This window comes from Orcinus orca, chromosome 11, assembly GCF_937001465.1.
Source record: "Orcinus orca chromosome 11, mOrcOrc1.1, whole genome shotgun sequence".
NCBI lineage: Eukaryota > Metazoa > Chordata > Mammalia > Artiodactyla > Delphinidae > Orcinus > Orcinus orca.
Window position 1 is genome coordinate 7,627,254 of NC_064569.1, and position 20,387 is coordinate 7,647,640.

General features: G+C 42.9%; 2 protein-coding genes across 2 annotated transcripts in view; one reads left to right on the plus strand and one right to left on the minus strand.

Moving 5' to 3' along the window:
• RIMKLB (ribosomal modification protein rimK like family member B) overlaps positions 1 to 20,387 on the plus strand; it is a 127,128-nt gene that overhangs the window by 14,327 nt on the left and 92,414 nt on the right. The window lies entirely within an intron of this gene.
• On the minus strand, positions 8,308 to 12,992 carry AICDA (activation induced cytidine deaminase). Its single transcript, XM_033404182.2, has 4 exons — positions 12,810 to 12,992; positions 10,219 to 10,492; positions 9,628 to 9,743; positions 8,308 to 9,240 (listed from the first exon to the last, which is right to left on the minus strand). Exons 1-4 carry the CDS (start codon positions 12,990 to 12,992, stop codon positions 9,187 to 9,189), a joined length of 627 nt encoding a protein of 208 aa, XP_033260073.2. The 3' UTR covers positions 8,308 to 9,186.

A 20,387-nucleotide genomic window follows, 5' to 3' on the forward strand; every position in this document is an offset into this window, starting at 1 on the left:
ACACGGGTTTGAGCCCTGGTCTGGGAAGATCCCACATGCCGCGGAGCAACTAAGCCCATGTGCCACAACTGCTGAGCCTGCCCTCTAGAGCCTGTGAGCCACAACTACTGAGCCCGTGCACCACAACTACTGAAGCCCGCGTACCTAGAGCCTGTGCTCCCAACAAGAGAAGCCACCGCAACGAGAAGCCCACGCACCGCAATGAAGAGTAGCCCCCGTTCACCGCAACTAGAGAAAGGCCGCGCACAGCAACGAAGACCCAACGCAGCCAAAAAATAAACAAATAAATAAAATTAAAAAACAATATGTATATAAAAGGCCTATTATGTTTCAGACAACCTTCTAAGACAATAATGGGCAAAACAAGACAATACAAATCATACAATTCTCTCTCATACACAACCTTCATAAATGAACAATTTCTTTTTTTTTAAAATTTTTATTGTAGTATAGTTGACTTACAATGTTGTGTTAGTTTCAGGTGTACAGCAAAGTGATTCATTTATACATATAAATATATTCATTCTTTTCAGAGTCTTTACCCATCTAGGTTATTACAGAGTATTGAGTAGAGTTCCCTGTGCTGTACAGCAGGAGTCCCCAACCCCCTGGCTGTGGCCTGTTAGGAACCAGGTTGCACAGCAGGAGGTGAGTGGCAGGTGAGCCAGCAAAGCTTCATTTACCACTCCCCATTGCTCCCCATTACTGCCTGAACCATTCCCCACCCCCCGCCCCCATCCTTGGAAAAATTGTGTTCCACAAAACCGGTCCCTGGTGCAAAAAAGGTTGGGGACCGCTGCTATACAGTATGTCCTTGTTGGTTACTTATTTTATGTATAGTTGTGTGTGTATGTTAATCCCAAACTTCTAATCCCTCCCCTCCATGTTTCCCCTTTGGTAAGCATAGGCTTTATTTATTTATTTTTTTTCGAAATCTACGTGTCTGTTTTTGTTTTGTAAATAAGTTCATTTGTATTATTTTTTAAAACTGGATTCCACATGAGCGATATCATATATTTGTCTTTCTCTGACTTACTTAGTATGATAATCTTTAGGTCCATCCATGTTGCTGCAAATGGCATTATTTCATTCTTTTATATATATATATATATCACATCTTCTTTATCCATTCTACTGTTGATGGACATTCAGGTTGCTTCCATGTCTTGGCTATTGTAAATAGTGGTGCAAAGAACATTGGAGTGCACGTATCTTTTCGAATTATGGTTTTCTCCGGGTATATGCCCAGGTGTGGGATTGCAGGATCATATGGTAGCTCTATTTTTACTTTTCTAAGAAACCTTCATACTGTTTTCCATAGTGACTATACTAATTTACATTCCCACCAACAGTGTAGGAGGTTTCCCTTTCCTCCACACTCTCTCCAGCATTTATTGTTTGTAGACTTTAAAAAAAAAAAATTATTTATTTATTTATTTATGGCTGTGTTGGGTCTTTGTTGCTGTGCGCGGCTTTCTGTAGTTGCAGTGAGCAGGGGTTACTCTTCGTTGCGGTGCGCGGGCTTCTCATTGCGGTGGCTTCTCTTGTTGCGGAGCACAGGCTCTAGGTGCGTGGGCTTCAGTAGCTGTGGCTCGCGGGCTCTAGAGCGCAGGCTCAGTAGTTGTGGCACACAGGCCTAGTTGCTTTGTGGAATGTGGGATCTTCCCGGACCAGGGCTCGAACCCGTGTCCCCTGCATTGGCAGGCAGATTCTTAAGCACTGCGCCACCAGGGAAGTCCCCATCATTCTTTTTAAATTGTTGCACACTTTTACTAAGAATGGCGGTTGTATAATATATTTACCATTCTACTATGGACTTTCAGTTACTTTTAGTTTCTCCCTACTACAGTGTTGGAATGAATATCCTTATATATGTAACCTTGAGTGAGTCCCTGGGACAGGCCACCAAGTGAGGTTCCTTGGCTTTGCACAGGAAAGAATTCAGAGCAAGCCAGAGTAAAGCGAAAGCAAGTTTACTTAGAGAGATACACACACCATAGAGTGTGGGTCTTCTTAGAAGATGAGAGGCGGCCACAAAATATGGAGTGTTTAGTTTTTATGGTCTGGATAATTTCATAGGCTAGTGAGTGGGAGGAATCTTCTAAGTATCTTGCGGAAGGGCTGGGGATTTCCAGGAATTGGGCCACCACCCACTTTATGGCCTTTTTGGGAAATTGTGTCATGGCCCCTGCGGGTGTGTCATTTAGATGCTAATGAGCGTATAATGAGGCCCAGGTCTACTGGAAGTAGAATCTTGTGCCATCTTGGACCTAGTCGGTTCTAACCAGTTTATGTTCTTAAATGGTTGTGGCATTCCCTTAATCGTTGTGCCCTGCCCCCTTCCTTCTTGTCTCAAAGCCAGTTACATAATACCTTTGATTTTAGTTCAAGATAATATGCATTCAAATGTAATGCAAAGAATTCTGCATTAGATATTGGCATTTCAGGCTGAAAGGTTTAAGAGAATTTAAGTCCGTAAACCATATTAAGATGTTTGGAATATTTAACATTTATTTTGCCCTTTTATAGGTTTAATTTGTTAGATTTGTTTTCCAGTCTGCCGTGTCAAGCATTTAAGGTGGTTAAAAAGCAGCTATGTTAATGTAAAGTAGTGTGATCATATTTGTGAATAGAATTGTTTTTTTTTTTTGCGGTACGCAAGCCTCTCACCGTTGCGGCCTCCCCCGTTGCGGAGCACAGGCTCCAGACGCGCAGGCCCAGCGGCCACGGCTCACGGGCCCAGCCGCTCTGCGGCATGTGGGATCCTCCCAGACCGGGGCACGCACGCGCGTCCCCTGCATCGGCAGGCGGACTCTCAACCACTGCGCCATCAGGGAAGCCCAATAGAATTGTTTTAAAAGGGAGATGGGAAGCCAGCGAGGTCGGTTCCGCCCGACTCCAACATGGCGGCACTCTTTGTCTGCTCTGAAGTGCTGTCCCTGGCCTCCTCGCGGCCGTGATGCATCTCACTCTGCGGTGTTGTCCAGGACATGGCAGGTAATGAGCTGGAGGAGGAGAGCCAAGCTGGAGTTGCCCCAGACAAATTGTCAGAACAGAGTAGGGTGCGCTACTTGGAAATCTGAGAAACAAGGTAGTGAGACTTCCCTGGTGGCACAGTGGTTAAGAATCTGCTTGCCAATGCATGGGACACGGGTTCTGAGCCCTGGTCCAGGAAGATCGCACATGCCGCGGAGCAACTAAGCCCGTGCGCCACAACTACTGAGCCTATGCTCTAGAACCGCCGAGCCACAACTACTGAGCCCGTGTGCTACTGAAGGCTGCGTGTCTGGAGCCTATGCTCCACAGCAAGAGAAACCACCGCAATGAGAAGCCCATACACTGCAAGGAAGAATTGCCCCTACTCGCCGCAGCTAAAGCCCACAGACAGCAATAGAAGACCCAACTTACTTACTGTAAGTAAATAAATAAATAAAATTGTTTTTTAATTAAAAAAAATTGTTTTAAAGGGTTTAATATCTGTTTTGAGTTGCTCTAATATTAAAAACCAGTGAAAGTTATTCCTCGTATTTAATACAAAATTATTATTTAAAAAATTAGTTAATGAATTAATTATTTTTTGACTGCATTGGGTCTTCGTTGCTGCATGCGGGCTTTCTCTAGTTGCGGCGAGCCGGGGCTACTCTTCGTTGTGGTGTGTGGGCTTCTCATTGCGGTGGCTTCCTGGTTGTGGAGCACGGGCTCTAGGTGTGCGGGCTTTGGTAGTTGTGGCTCGTGGGCTCTAGAGCACAGGCTCAGTAGTTGTGGCACATGGGCTTAGTTGCTCCGCGGCATGTGGGATCTTCCCGGACCAGGACTCGAACCCGGCTCGAACCCGTATCCCCTTCATTGGCAGGCGGATTCTTTTTTAATATGTATGAACTTTTTTTTTAAATTAATTAATTTAGTTTTGGCTGCTATGCGTCTTCATTGCTGCTTGAGGGCTTTTATCTAATCGCGGTGAGCAGGAGCTACTCTTCATTGAGGTATGTAGGCTTCTCATTGCGGTGGGTTCTCTTGTTGTGAAGCACGGGCTCTAGGCTCACAGGCTTCAGTAGTTGTGGCATGCGGGCTCTAGAGCGCAGGCTTCAGTAGTTGTGGCTTGCGGGCTTCAGTAGTTGTGGCTTGCGGGCTCAGTAGTTGTGGCTTGAGGGCTCTAGAGCGCAGGCTCAGTAGTTGTGGTGCATGGGCTTAGTTGCTCTGTGGCATGTGGGATCTTCCTAGACTAGGGCTTGAATCTGTGTCCCCTGCATTGGCAGGTGGATTCTTAACCACTGCACCACCAGGGAAGTCCCAATATGTATGAAAAATTTTAAAAAGTTATTTATTTATATGTTGTTTATTTATTTTTGGCTGCACTGGGTCTTCGTTGCTGCGTGCCGGCTTTCTCTAGTTGTGGCGAGCGGAGGCTCCTCTTTGTTGCGGTGCGCGGGCTTCTCATTGCAGTGGCTTCTCTTGTGGAGCACGGGCTCTAGGTGCGCGGGCTTCGGTAGTTGTGGCACGCGGGCTCAGTAGTTGTGCCTCGCGGGCTCTAGCGCACAGGCTCAGTAGTTGTGGCTCACGGGCTTAGTTGCTCCTTAGCATGTGGGATCTTCCCGGACCAGGGCTCAAACCCATGTCCCCTGCATTGGCAGGCAGATACTTAACCACTGTGTTACCAGGGAAGTCCCTTAATAGAAAATTAGATTTGGAAATCATATTACACAATTTTGAAGGCTTAAAATTAGGTATTGAAATTTGTATCTTTAATAAATTGAACATGTACTTAAATTCTAACATGCTATAAATAACATTCTGTGACCAAAGTCCTCCAATTCCCATTAACAGATTCAGCATTTATTTCTCATGAAATTTTCTTAAAAAAACAACCATCATCGTCACCACCACAGAATAACCGTCAGTAAAATATATTAAGAATTAGTGAATACCATAACTCTTGGCAATAGAGTAAGCAAGCAATGTTGATAGCTCCAACTAAGGTGTCAATGGCTCCAGCTAAAGACCATGAAGAAAATGCCTGCAGTTGAAGAACTGAGATTTATGACTCTCTGTGAGGGAGAATGCACCTCATTGGGAACCATGAGCCATGAAATGTCTCAGCATGAGGGCGTTTCTCTTACTGGGACTCTCCATAGCTATACATTCAATTATAGAATTTGGGCTTTGGTTTGGTCATTTGGGGGAGGGCGTAAGAAAAGGGAGATTTGCGTTAGATTGGTTAGATTGGACATTGTGAGGGAGTAGGGTCGATTCTATGGTTGTTGATAAATCTTTGGGGAAGGCTGACTGGAACAAGGATAAGGCTGTAATTGGTAAAGAAGTAGCAGACATTCTTTTTACCCAAGAGAGGGGGTGTTGGGTGTTTTGTGGGTGTCTCAGACAAATTATGAAGTGGCTTTGCTTGCTCTCATTTTATCATGGTCTTAGAGTCATCTTGTCTGAGGTTGGTATTCTACGAGACTTATGTCCAACAGGGAAATGATATGGCCTGGTTACGAGTATCAGGCCAGTTTTTGACTGTCAGGGGTTGCTCCTTGCCCTCCACCATGCCACCCCCACCCCTGCACACCAGGTGATAGTAAATAGAGAAAAGTAAATAAATTCAAGAGATTTAGCCCCCAAGTCTACAGGACCAGATATAGGGTCAGAGGGAATGTCAGTGGTGATTTCTAGGTTGCTGTCTTCTAGAGGGTGGCAATGCTATTCACGAGGATAGCACCAGCTTTGTGTAATCCTTCAACTTGAGACCAAAAATAAAGAACCTACTGTACGGCACAGGGAACTTTACTCAATACTCTGTAAGGACCTATATGGGAAAAGAATCTAAAAAAGAGTAGATATATGTATATGTATAATTGATTCACTTTGCTGTATAGCACAAACTAACACGACATTGTAAATCAACCATACTCCAACAAAAATTAATTAAAAAAATATATGAAAAGTTAACATATCATACCCATTTTACAGATGGAAAATTAAAACTTTAGAAAGGTTAAATACCTTGCCCACTGTTGCATGGAATCAGAACTCTGGATTTATCCATTTTGGACATTTCACATAAATGGAATCATACAATAGCTGGTGTTTTGTGTCTGACTTCTTAGCACAATGTTTTCAAGGTTCATCCATTTTGTAGGAAGTGTCATGACTTCATCTATTTATAACCAAGTAAAATACCGTCGTACAGATGTACCACATTTGTTTATCCATGTATCAGTCGATGGATGTTTGGGAATTTCCACTTTTGGGCCACCACAAATAATGCTGCTAGAATAGTCATGTACAAGTTTCTGTTTGAACATTTGTTGTTAATTCTCAGATATATGCCAAGGAGTGGAATTACTGTGTCATACAGTAATTATATATTAATTTTTGAGGAACCACCAAACTGTTTTTCATAGTGGTTGCATAATTTTACATTTCCACCAGCCAATATATGGTTCTCATTTCTCCACTTTCTCATATGACAGTTCTAATTTCTCCACATTCTCACCAACAATTGTTATTATTGGTTTTTTGTTTATAGCTATCCTAGTAGGTATAAGTGGATCTCACTGTGGTTTTGATTTGCATTTCCCTAATGACTAAGGATGTTGCGAATCTCTTCATATGCTGACTAGCAGTCTGTAAATCTTCCTTGGAGAAACGTACTCAAGTCTTTCAGCCGTTTTTAAATTAGGTTGTTTTAAGAGTCCTTTATGTATTCTGGATACTGAATATGCAGAGTATATACAGATAATATTTGTAAATATTTTTTTCCCCATTCTGTGAGTCTGAAACCGAATCCTCCTAAAACAAGAGTTCCCCTGCTGAGTTTATGATTAACCTCTCTATCCAAAATTTATCTCCTTTCTTGTCCCACTTCATTCCCCTCAGGATTGAGTCCTATCAAAGAAAAGGGAGGATTGAAAACGACCCTTCCGGGTACAAAAGCCCCACTGTGTCCCCTGTTTCTTGTTTGTAGAAAAAGGCTTTAGTATCTTAGGCCTTCCCTGAGTTCCAAAGAGCAGACTTAAGCATGTACTAATTAGGGACATTCTTAGATTTAGGTATTTGATAAACTTTAAGTTAATTTTTGTGTGTATTGTGGTAGAGGCCCACATTCATTCTTCTGCGCATAGATATCCAGTTGTCTCAGCATCTTTTGTTGAAAAGACTGTTCTTTCACCCGCTGCATGGTCCTGGCACCCTTGTCAGAAATCAGTGGAACATAGATGTGTGGGCTTATTCCTGGACTCTGAATTCTATTCCATCATCCGAATTTTGTAATTTAACCTTTTAAAAATCACTTTTGGATTTACTTGAATTTGGCATTTTTATCTCCAGAACTTCCAAAATTATTTATCATTTATTCAGTTGATTGAAATGAGCCAGAATCAAATTTGCTGTGGGAAAAGTTTACTAAGCATCAAGAGGGTTTCATAGCAATGTTATTACAATGTTAGACTAAGCATCGAGGGTTTCATAGCAATGTTATTACAATGTTAGACTATGTTAGAATTACATGCTTTGCTACTAGAAGCATTTCTAAAGGTATAAACTTATGAGACATTAGGAATCCATTTCAACATATCAGAAAGGGAAATTATGATAAAAATACGAGACACCACATAGCATAAACATACAATATGAATGAATACATGAATAAGGATTTTTAATATTTAACTCTTTCACAAATTATGTACAATAAAATAATACAATTATGTGTTCAGCCTTTCCTGTGGATCTGTTTATCTGCGTTGCAAGGGTTGCTAGGTAATAATTGTACAGTGTTATGGTTATTCTGAATATTTTTCTCAGAGTCCAGGATAGTTATTAGGGACAAATGACCGCTCTCCGCCATGCTGGCTCACACCATTTTACTGGATAAAACACCATTTCCTTGCAATGCTCTGTCATCCTTCCCTCCCAACTATTCTTCTGTCAGTCTGTTATATCATCACATTTCTTTGAGAGAGGTGACACATACACACATAAAGGGGAAAACCTTGACCTGGTTGGCATTGCTGAGGTTCAAAGACCCATCAGAGAGAATAGATTTTTCTTTTCTCAACATTCAAGCAAGTCCCTTCCAAGCATTCACTAGTTATATGGGAAATGTATAGTTGCAAAACTATGATTTTAAAAGGATCATATATATATATATATTTTTTTTAATTTAGTTTTTATATTTGGCTGGGTTGGGTCTTCGCTGCTGCGTGTGGGCTTTCTCTCATTGGGGTGAGCGGGGCCTACTTTTCGTTGTGGTGCACGGGATTCTCATTGCAGTGGCTTCTCTTGTGGCTCACGGGCTCTAGGAATGCGGGCTCTAGAGCGCAGGCTCAGTCGTTGTGGTGCACGGGCTTAGTTGCTCTGCGGCATGTGGGATCTTCCCGGACCGGGGCTTGAACCCGTGTCCCCTGCATCAGCAGGCAGATTCTTAACCACTGCACCACCAGGGAAGCCCTTAAAAGGATCTTTTTTGCAGATTTGTTACTTGAGGTATACATTCACTTTTAGTGTGTCTTCTTCACAGCCCTCAAATTCATTTTAAGATCCTTTATTATACAAGAGCCTAAAGGTGACCAGGCATTTTCCATACCAAGAAAAAATCCTCTGTACGTACAAACATAAAAACATACTTCAGACAATTAAAACATGCAACACATGCTTGGATATTAATGCTTTGAAGAGGTGGCTTGGGGTTACAATCACCCAGGTTCTCTCATTAGGAAGTTCTGTGGATCACAGGGTGACAGAATTTTGTTCACTTGAAAGTGAGCCCCAATGGAAAAGAGTAGAAAAATTTATCATTAATACCACTGAAAACTCAGAACAAGAATCAAATAATAAAGGATACCGGTTATAAAACATTTGATCCTCTCACCATGCTCCTCAGTATTTACCTTCTGCTTTCTCTCTGCTTAAATGGCAGAGTATTGACACTTAGGGGCTCCCAGGCCCTGCAGTTCTGTCGTTTCCCAGTAGGGGGCGATGCTGCATTTAAAAACTGCACCAGTTGCGGCATTAACCCTGGTGGGTCTGGGTTCCTTCTATTTTCAAGACGTTTTAAAAACATCTATGAATACTTTTTTCTAAACTCAGAGAAAGTGAGAGTTGAAGAAAAACAGAATTCTTGAAGGATAGTTCTTTTACCCACTGTCTTCAGAGGTATTTCTTTGTATGTGACATTCTTGAAGGTTGGTATCAAAGTCCCAAAGTACGAAATGCATCTCGTAAGTCATCAACCTCATATAGGGGCTGTGGAGAAAAAGAGAGAGTGGATGACTGTAAACATTTTTGAAGAAAGTAAGGGGAGAGAGGCTTCCCTGGTGGTGCAGTGGTTAAGAATCCCCCTGCCGATGCAGGGGACACGGGCTCGAGCCCTGGTCTGGGAAGATCCCACATGCCATGGAGTAACTAAGCCCGAGCGCCATAACTACAGAAGCCTACAGCCTGTGCTCTGTAACGTTTTCATCAGAGGAAAAATAAGGAGAGAATGATAAATACACACACACACACACACACACACACACACACACACACGACAATGTGGGAAATATAAGAAAAGGAAGTATAAGTAGCTGCAGGGATAGATGACTTTGGAGAGAGAAAGAAAATGAGAAGCAAAGAAGGCCCTTAACTTACCAAAAGGATGCGTCGAAGCTGTCTGGACAGACGAACCGAATTTTCATGCAGCCCCTCCCAGGCTTTGAAAGTTCTTTCATGATTTTCCACAAAAGTATTCCAGCAATAAAAATAATCTATAAAAAAAAGGAGGGGGAAGGTGATAGCTCAGATCTCAAATCATGAGGAAAGAAAGAAAAACCTGGCTCCGCCCAAAGCCTTGGGTCCAAGCCATTGGTTCTTTTTTTTTAAAATATTTTATTTATTTATTTGGTCTTGCTGGTTCTTAGTTGCAGCAGGTGTGCTCCTTAGTTGTGGCTCACAGGCTCCTTAGTTGCTGCATGTGAACTCTTACTTGCGGCATGTGTGTGGGATCTAGTTTCCTGACCAGGGATCGAACCCGGGTCCCCTGCACTGGGCACGTGAGTCTTAACCACTGTGCCACCAGGGAAGTCCCAAGCCATTGGTTTTTTTCCTCCAATTCTAGTTGATAACTTTTGGCTCCAAAGGCGAACCAGAACTCCCAGAATTCTGCCCCTCTGGTCCCCCCCACCCTGCAATCTGAATTGCAAACCGTGCTTTGCTGAGCCGGGCAGAAAGGTCCCTGCGCACCTTTGAAGGTCATAATGGCGATTTGGACCCCAGCGCGGTGCAGCCGCCTCAGCCCCTCGGGCTCCGCCTTGCGTTCCTTGTCGCAGAAGTAGAGGCGCGCTGTGAAGATCCTCAGACTCAGATTGGGGTACCCTCTCAGGAAGTCGGCCACGTGCCGCGCGCAGTCGTAGCAGGGGCTCCAAGACGTGAACCAGGTGACACGGTAGCACCGCCCGGGGTCCAGGTCCCAGTCGGAGATGTAGCGGAGGAAGAGCAATTCCACGTGGCATCCCGCCTGGGGAGAGAGCAGAGGGCTCAGTGGAGGGTTACTGACCTTGACTGCCCTGCCGGTAGCTTTACAGTCATTAATTCGTGTCCCTCCCAGGGTGATCTTTTTTGGGGTGTCTGCAGTTTTGTCCTAGGTTACAGGAAGGTTAAGCAACTGCCGGAAAGGACACAGTGTAAGTGGTGAGCCCAAACACTTTGCACTTTTGGCCCTAGGAAGGGAAAAACGTACAGCTTCTCTGTGGAATGGGGAGGATGGAATGAGTTGGGTGGATGAAGGAGAAGCACACTATCTCAGATTTCATTTTTGCTTGTGAAGTTCCTTTTTCTTCCTTGGAGGGGAAGGCAAATGGCTTGGAAGGGCTGTTGATGTAACGTTGTGGAAATACACTGGACCACTAAGTGGAGGTCAGAACATTTAGGGTTAGGAGATAGATTATGAGACTGACAGGTGAGTGTTGTTTTTTTTAAAATTAATTAAACTATTAATTAATTAATTATTTTTGGCTGCATTGGACCTTCGTTGCAGTGCGCTTTTCTTGTTGCACGGCACAGGCTCTAGGTGCGCAGGCTTCAGCAGTTGTGGCACGCGGCCTCAGTAGTTGTGGCTCGTGGGCCCTAGAGTGCAGGCTCAGTAGGTGGGGCACATGGGCTTAGCGGCTCCACGGCATGTGGGATCTTCCTGGACCAGGGATCGAACCCATGTCCCCTGCATTGGCAGGCAGATTCTTAACCACTGCGCCACCAGGGAAAGTCCGTGAGTGTTGTTTTGAGAGAGGTAATAGGCGCCACTGGGGCTAAGAGCAATTAAATACAGGGATACCTATATTGTTGTGCTTGGCTGTATTGGACTTTGCAGATATTTTGCGTTTTGAAGGTTTGTGGCAACCCGGTCTCGAGTACGTCTATCAGCATCATTTTTTCCAACAGCATTTGCTCACTTTGTGTCTCTGTGTCACATTTTGGTAATTCTTGCAAATTTCAAATTTTTCATTATTTTATTTGTTATGGTGATCTGTGGTCAGTGATCTTTGTTACCACTATGATTCTCTGAAAGCTTAGATGATAGCAGTTTTTAGCAATAAGCTTTTAAAATTAAGGCATGTACTCTTTAAAAAAAAAAATTTATTTGGCTGTGCTGGGTCTTAGTTGTGGTGCACGGGATCTTTACTTGTGGCATGCTGGATCGGTAGCTGCATGTGAACTCAGTTGCGATGTGGCATGCGGGACCTAGTTCCCCGACCAGGGATCGAACCTGTGCCCCCTGCAGTGGAAGCGCAGAGCCCTAACCACTGGACCGCCAGGGAATTCCCAGCAAGTCCCCTTAATACTGCAGAAAAGTCATTAGTCCCAGAATCTGAAGACCCAGGTTCCATTTCCTGGCATCGCCACTCTTGTGACTTAAACAAGTCACCCAACTCTTGGATCTCCTGATTCTTCATCAGCGGAATGAAGTTTGGTTGTGAGGATTAAATGAGAGGGAAGGAAAGGGTTGTTAACACAAAAGCTTTCTATGTTTAGAATGTGTCTTATTACCAAATAGGAAAGAGATTAGAATGTAAAACAATTGCAGTGAGATAATTTACACAATACAAATGGAGGCCAAAAAAATTGGAGAGTAAAACTAGCCCTAGAAACTAGCCAGTGTCATTCCACCCATGGATTCTTCCCTGGGATTCCACCAAGACTAGATGTCACTGCATGTTATGAGAGGAAATATTCATTGGCAGAAGAGTATGTGAACCCATCTGGGTTTTGGTGAAGAAGTCTCTTGGAAATGTAATTCTCTGATCTTCAAGTTTTAATTAATGGCTTCCCTGAGTTTTCTGAGGCTCACTATTACGTATGTACTTACTGGCCTCTGATCTAGTTGAGCAGGAAGGAATAGAACTCATTTGGAAGACAGAATGGAGTCATTAATTTTTCCTAAATTTTTCTTCCTTAATTTTTTAAAATTCTAAAGCCACAGTTTGTTTTTCCACATTTAAAATTCAGCTTGAATGAGCTGTATATATTCCCCCAAATCAAAAGCCTCTTTCTTTGGATATCTTCTTTAATCTTAAAGGCAATTTGGATGCTGGGGAAAGGAGAGGAAGTTTTGGGGCAGTTATTCTTGGCATTGAAGCAAGGTGTGGCCTTGATGTGCTCAGCATGATTGAGGAGGACATTAAATGACACCCTTTGGGGTATTTCTATTGTGGTTGCAGGGACATGTAAAAAAAGAGATTTGAGGAATCTAGTGGAGACAAATGAAACAGGCTGAAAGTGGTACCATCAGCAGGTGGCTCTAAAAATGCCCTGCTTGGGAAGCAGGTATTAATTGATACCTTGTTTCGAAGGTGCCCAAAGTCCAGTGAGAAGGAGGTGGCGCTATCCCGTCGCTTCACCACGTAGCACAAGTAGGTTTCATGGCGGCCCTTAGCCCAGCGCACGTTTTTGAAGTGGTAAAGAAACTTCCTCCTCTTCATCAGGAGGCTGTGGGTGAGAGGAGGGAGGAAGTGCGGGAGCATCGCTGATCCTCTGGTCACTCCTGGCTTTCCTTCAGCTTTTTAAAAAAAATCTGTAATACTTGGGCCAAACCAAAGGAGATGCTCTTGCTTCCCTTTGTTGGATGCCTGAGACTTACTGAGCTTGGAATCCATTACAACCCCCTTATCATGCTTATATTTAAGACCAGTTGAGACAGCAAGAAACCCAAAGCCAAACGCACTCACAGGACAGGCTCCTCCCATGGCTGCCTTCTAGACGCTGATAACTTGGAATTACAAACCTGTTCCCCAGTCCCATAGTGATCTTTTCAGGTTTCCCCTCCAATCTCTATCTAAATGTCCAGCATGGACCTCTAACTCACGGGGTTAACACAGTATTCCCAAATTGCCCTTTCCTGAGCTGCCTCTCCTCTCCTACCGACTTTCCGTCCCAAGTAACCAGGCTAAAAGCTTGGAATCATTTTTGATTCTCCTTCACTCCTCATATTGAATTAATTTATTAATCATCTAAATTTATTGAGTCAAACTTTCAAATATTTCTGGATTTGTTCCTGCTCTACTTCCTCTGTTCTCTGCTTCAGTCCAAGCTCTAATCTTTCCCTTTATCCATTGTCCTGACCTCTTAACTGGTCTCTCTGCCCGCAGTCCCTTCAAAATAACATTTTCCACGAGGTGCTTGAGAGATCTCACAAAAGCCCAGGTGTGGGCCTGTCATTCTGATACCGAAAAGCCCCTAACTTCCGCTGGTAGAATAAACTCCAAACTCTTTAATGCAGTAAAGCTTTTACATCTGGACATCAATCTACATTTCTAGCCTCGTTTCCTAGTATTTTCTCTTTTCCGCATCACTTCAGCCTCCCCGCCATGCCTACAGCAGGACCCCTGGCACTAGTCTTTTCTTTCCAGCCACCTGACTGCAAGCTTCCCTGCCTTTTTTTCCACTGGGCAAAACCTACCGATCCTTCAAAGCCTTAATCACAATTTCAGACCTTTCTCACTGCCACTATGCCAAAATTTCTAGGCAAAATCGAACATGAACAGCAACAAAAAACCCTCCCGTAGTTTCCTACTGTTCTCCGCTTATCCTTATCAAAGCATTCAACCTTTGTTATCAATTGATTGCTACGTCTGTCTCCTCAATTAGAATTTCTGTGTTTTGAGTCAGGAAGTGTCACTTTTTGAGTCATGCTTTTTAAAAATATGTCAACTTGCATACTACTAAAAAGTAGAAAGTTAAAATTTTTTAAATGCTTAACCAGTATATCTAGTGATAATTAGACATACTATCTAATGATAATTACTGTTAATATACTTACGTTTTTCGTTCTAGTCTTTTTTATAGGCATGTATTTACAGGATTTAGATTAGGCTGATTTCCTGTGTAAATTTGTAATATAACCTAAATATTTTGCAATGTTCTTCACACACTGTGTGTGTGTGTGTGTGTGTGTGTGTGTGTGTGTGTGTGTGTGCAGGGCGGGTTAGGGGAGGGGCGGATTGCACTTTGTTTCCCAGCACAGTGTCTTGCATATCATAAGCACTAAATTGAGTTGAATTTGTGGAAATACTCTCTAACACAAGTTTCTTTGTGGTTGTGAACACACCACAAGCTATACAGTGCGGTTGATACCAAAGCATCAGGAGTGAGTGTCCCTGGTTTTTGTCCTTGGACTTTTCCAGAAATGTACTTATCTAATCTGTGGAGATAATGTTGCCACCTAGTGGCAATGAGCAGGAGTGCAGAGGACTTGTCAAAGTAATGACCTAGTCAGTAATTTGAATACGGTTTGCTGGCAAGAGAATTGAAACTTTTTTCAATTTTTTTTTTTTTTTACATTGAGGTATAATTTACATACTTCGCCCATTTAAAATGTACAATTCTATGAATATTGGCAGATGTAAACACCCAAAACTGCTACCACAATCAGGATACAGAACATTTTCAGGGCACCCCTCCCCCACAAGTTTCCTCACCCAACTTTTCAGTCAATTCTTCCCCTCCCTCCCAGGCAACCACTAAACTGCTTTCTGCAACTATAAATTATTTTCTAGAATTTCATATAAAGCACACATTATTTCCTCCTTTGTGTCTGACTTCTTTCACTAAGCATGTTATGACTGTGACATTCATTCCTGGTGTTGCATCTATCAGTATAGTTTGTTCCTTTTTACGGCAAAGCAATATTCCATGGCTTAGATACAGCACATTTCGTTTAGTCATTCACCTGTTGATGGACGTTTGGATTGTTTCCATTTTGGGGCTATTGTGAATCAAGCTTCTACACTGATGTACTAGTCTTTGTATGGACATACGTTGATTATTGATATTTTAATAATGAAATACATGAGATAGACCCTGAAGTCAAGTTCTCAAATGTCACTCTTATTAAGTAGATAAGCAAGTGCTGGAGATTTTTAAAGGTCTTGCAATTGGAATGTCTTCCTCACACACATGAAGGTTATTGGAATCCACTTTTTTTTGGGGGGGGGCCATGCTGCAGGGTATGTTGGATCTTAGTTCCCCCACCAGAGATTGAACCTGTCCTCCCTGCAATGGAAGCACAATGTCTTAACCACTGGGCTGCCAGGGAAGTCCCTGGAATCCACTTTAAATCCTGAGGCAGAGATGGTGGTACATCTAAATCACCAGTATATACATTATGTATGTGAAACCGTATAAAAATTAGTCAGTCAGATTTTTAGAATTAAAAATGCACATTTGACAGGAATCCGAAATGGATGCTAACAAAGATCTAATAATAATTGGCTTAATTTAATTAATTTATTATTATTATTATTTTGCGGTACGCGGGCCACTCACTGCTGTGGCCTCTCCTATTGCGGAGCATAGGCTCCGGACGCGCAGGCTCAGAGGCCATGGCTCACGCGCCCAGCCGCTCCGCGGCATGTGGGATCTTCCCAGACCGGGGCACGAACCCGTGTCCCCTGCATCGGCAGGCGGACTCTCAACCACTGCGCCACCAGGGAAGCCCAGTTGGCTCTATTTTAAACTGATAATAGTTCACACGGTGATCACCACAGCACTACATCTGTTACTATTACGATTATTAATTAACATAATCAGCCTCAGCATAGAACATAAACCGAATACATAATACATGCTTAATAAATACTGGAGTGGAAGAAAAAACATTCTGTCTTTCGGGCCCAGTTTTAAATAGGTTAAGCATAATCTCTTCATATCTTATTCATTCATAATTCATAATCTATACCAGTAAATTCCTTTTACATTTAACCTGTCTTCCTGGAGTGTGTGGATGTGAAGTGGAGAAAGGGGGACTATATGATGCACTGCAGGTGGTGTGGGAGCCCTGTTCCCATGAGGAGTAAAAAAGTGTCCTGGGAGTATAAGAAAGGACAGGACATAGACTAAGGGATTCACATAGCCTTCTGTCTCCTACCCCACATGAAAATACAGTAGCTCTGTTTCCATCAGAAGTTACCAGTCACAGTGAAGTGAATTGCATGACCATGGCCTTGTTAATTAACTATCTTGATCCATCACTTTCTTTTACTATAGCTGGGGGCCTATGTCCAGCACCCTATGCTCCTCTGGATTCTCTTAAGTGTTCGGAGGACTCAGCAGAGACAGTCTGTAAGGCCTGCAGGTTGACAGCTGCACAGGACAGCTGTGTTCCCTGAGGCAGAACACTGGCTGCATCCCCAGCAATGCAAACCGGAGACAAATGGGTTAAAAATAATCGTGACAAGGTCATGCTCTCCCGCCGTGTGCCATTACTACTGTGCTCTGCAGATAGTATTTTCCTTAATGAAAATCACGTATTTCCCTTTTTCTCCTGTTGAATTTCATCTCCTTTGCCTTCTCTGACTTTCTCTGAATTGCAGCTCTGATTTTACCATTGCTTTGCATTTCATTATTTACAGGTATCTCCACTGAGGCTTTTTTCTCTCTCTTTTACCTCAGATTAGTTTTCAAAATCTCACTGTAAACTGAGCTGACATTTGACATTTTTGCCCTCAATTTTCTGAAGGACATTGAATCTACCCTTAAGATTCTTAGCTCTGTAGTTGAAATTCTTTGTAAAAGATTAATTTGAGATAAAGTATGGATTAGGTGTAAATTTTCCTACATTTGCAATCATCAAAAATAGGACTAGATTAAGTTCTATGACAATAACATACTTGTCATAAACTTCATGTGAAGACATTGTGAAAATCTTACAAAAGACACACTGAAGAAGTAAGTTAAGTCATGTCTGAAGAAATGGAAAGACTAGGTAAATAATAAATACCATTTGACTGCCTAACAGTTGGGCCTTTAATATTAAATAAGTTGCTTGACTGATTTATCTCCTTATAATAGTAGACAGAGTCATAGTGACCTGCAAGCAATTAATTTTGAATATTGGCATTTAAAAAATAATTTCTTGACTGTGTAATTATTCAGTAAAGTCTCCCTAGTAAAGCTTTTCTTCAAGGAGTTTCATAGTTGAATGTTTACAGAATGATTACATAGTATTACATAGTATTACATAGTATTGCTATGAGCTTTTCATGATTTCAGTCTCTTAACATTTGCTTGATTCATATTACTACCAGAAACTAGTTCTAACTGCAAGGACAAGTCAATACATAGTGCATAAAAGTTCTTTTGACTATGGGAAGAAAAGAGAAGGAGACAGTTGGGTGGAAAGCATGTTAAGATCTGAACAGAAGATGAGACAGAACTAGAAAAATAAATGTGCATCTTGACCAAGCAGATCTTGTGAGTCAGACAGTGACAGGGGAGAAGGGGAGAGCTTACCCATCTTATTACTCAGATTTGCTCTGAGAGGAAGGCCAAACACAACCACCCACGAGCCGGCTGCTTTACCTGTCCATGGTGGACTCCAGCGTGGCTTTCTTGGCTCCCTGAAAGTCTTAGGAAGGGAAGCTTTCCTCCAGCACTGCTGCTGCTCTGGCTGACAGTGCATGGGCCCTACACATTCAAATTTGAACTCAGTCCTTTACGCCCCTCCCCACAACAACATTACCACCACCAGGCAGCCTTCCTCCTGTGTGGGTCCAGTGAAGATGGGCGGGGTTTTCACAGGCCAAATCACATAGTTAAAATGATTGAGGGCCACTCTGCCTAATGCGTAGGTTCCTTTAGGGCTGCCTCTTTAAAAGTCCAGTCCATGCTCCACAGGTAATATAGATCAGGAGACGGGAGGAGTAGTCAGTTTGTAAATTGTAATCATGGTAAAGTGATATCTTTAATTTTAGAAGCATAATAATAATCATAGTAACTTTATTTATTTATAGTTTTTTATTTATTTAATTTATTTATTTTTGGCTGCATGGGGTCTTCGTTGCTGCGCACGGGCTTTCTCTAGTTGCAGCGAGCGGTGCGGTGCGCGGGCTTCTCATTGCCGTGGCTTCTCTTGTTGTGGAGCACGGGCTCTAGGCGCTTGGGCTTCAGTAATTGTGGCACACGGGCTCAGTAGTTGTGGCTTGCCGGCTCTAGAGCGCGGGCTCAGTAGCTGTGGCGCACGGGCTTAGTTGCTCTGTGGCATGTGGGATCTTCCCGGACCAGGACTCGAACCCGTGTCTCCTGCATTGGCAGGCGGATTCTTAACCACTGCGCCACCAGGGAAGCCTGTAACATTTATTTAAAGGCATCTTATGTTCCATCAGCCAAAAGCATCTATTCCCTCATTTAATTACACAATATCTCTGAGTCTCAGTAGAGACCAGCAGTAACTGTTCCTGCTTTGTGGCCGGGCAAGTAAACCCAGTTATATAGGACTTAGGACAGAGATTTTGCTTCCCAAACCGCTTCTTTGATTGCCTTACAAGAATTGCTAGAAGACTAGATATTTACACCAAAGGATTTTTGCATAAGCCATGTTTTCCACAAACGTGGAAGCCATATTCTAATTTAAAGTCAGAAGCAGCATCATCTCAAAGAACAAAAAAAAAAGATTTGTTTCATCAGAATCAGCATCTAAATGACTGCACTGAACTTGGAAAACAGGTCGGGCTTTTCAAATAAGAGGCTTTAAATTCCTTCCCTCATGCAAGCTGGTCTATTAAAGATTTTGCTTCTCCCTCCTACCTGAGGCCGTATGCATTCTATTTATTCATTCAGTAGAAACTTAATACCCACCAGATGATAGAAACTGTGCTGGTGTTACAATAGTGAGCAAAGCGGCAAGGGTTCCTGCTCTCTTCCTGCCTCAAGGCTTTGAATACCATCTATACATTGATGACCCCCCAATCTGTAGTTCTAGGCTGGACCTCTCCCTTGAACTCAAGGCAAGTATGTCCATCCTCCACCTCAGCATCTCCATCTGATTGTCTGATGGGCATTTCAGACATGGCTGAAACTGAGCACCTGTTCTCTCTCCCAACATATAACCTGCTCCTTTTGCTGCCTTCCCTGTCTCAATGGCATCAGTGGCAACGTCATTCTTCCCATTGCTCAGGCCAACCCGGCCGTCTTCTTGATTGCTCTCTTCCTTTTAAATCCCATGCCCAGGGGGAAGGCTGGGGGTGGGGGCAGGGAGGGATAGACTGGGAGTTTGGGATTGACATGTACACACTGCTATATTTAAAATAGATAACCAACAGGGAGCTGCTGTATAGCACAGGGAACTCTGCTCAATATCCTGTAATAACCTCAATGGGAAAAGGATTTGAAAAAGAACAGATGCATGTATATGTACAACTGAATCACGTTGCTGTACACCTGAAACGAACACAACATTGTTAATCAACTATACTCCAATATAAAAAAGAAATTAAAAAATAAATAAATCCCATGCCCAAATCCTGTTCACTGACCACTTTCACCACCTCCAGGTCTAAACAACCTGGATGGTGACATTCAGCCTCTCAACTGGTCTTCCTTTCTTCAATTACAGACTCTTCTCTGCACAGCAATCCTTCTGAAATATTTAATTTATTTATTCTATTTTAAAATTTTATTTATTTTATTTTGGTTGCCCTGGGTCTTTGTTGTGGCAGGCGGGCTCCTTAGTTGTAGCATGCGAACTCTTAGTTGCAGCGTGCATGTGGAATCTAGTTCCCTGATCAGGGATCAAACACGGGCCCCCTGCATTGGGAGCCTGGAGTCTTAACCACTGCGTCACCAGGGAAGTCCCCTGAAATATTTTAGTTCATGTCTCTCTGCTCTCAAAACTCTCCATGGTCCCTCATTTTCTCAGTAATAGCCAACAGCCTTACAGTGGGTCACCAGACCCTCTACCACCTGCCCCTGCCATGCCTCTCTCGTTGCACAAAGAACACAGAGGAGCAAAGAATACTTGCTGGCCCTTCTGCCTGGAATGCTACTCCCCTGTATATTAGTACAGCTTGATCCCTTATCTTTTTTTTTTTTTCCTTCAGTACGCCGGGCCGCTCACCGTTGTGGCCTCTCCCGTTGTGGAGCAC

Excerpts from the sequence above, each read along its gene's own strand:
- AICDA (XM_033404182.2), bottom strand. The coding sequence starts at position 12,992 with ATGCTCCCGCACTTCCTCCCTCCTCTCACCCACAGCCTCCTGATGAAG. Across the intron at positions 9,744-10,218 it reads CGCCATTATGACCTTCAAAG|ATTATTTTTATTGCTGGAAT; the intron begins GTGCGCAGGGAC and ends TTTTTTTTATAG. Across the intron at positions 9,241-9,627 it reads AGCTTCGACGCATCCTTTTG|CCCCTATATGAGGTTGATGA; the intron begins GTAAGTTAAGGG and ends TTTTCTCCACAG.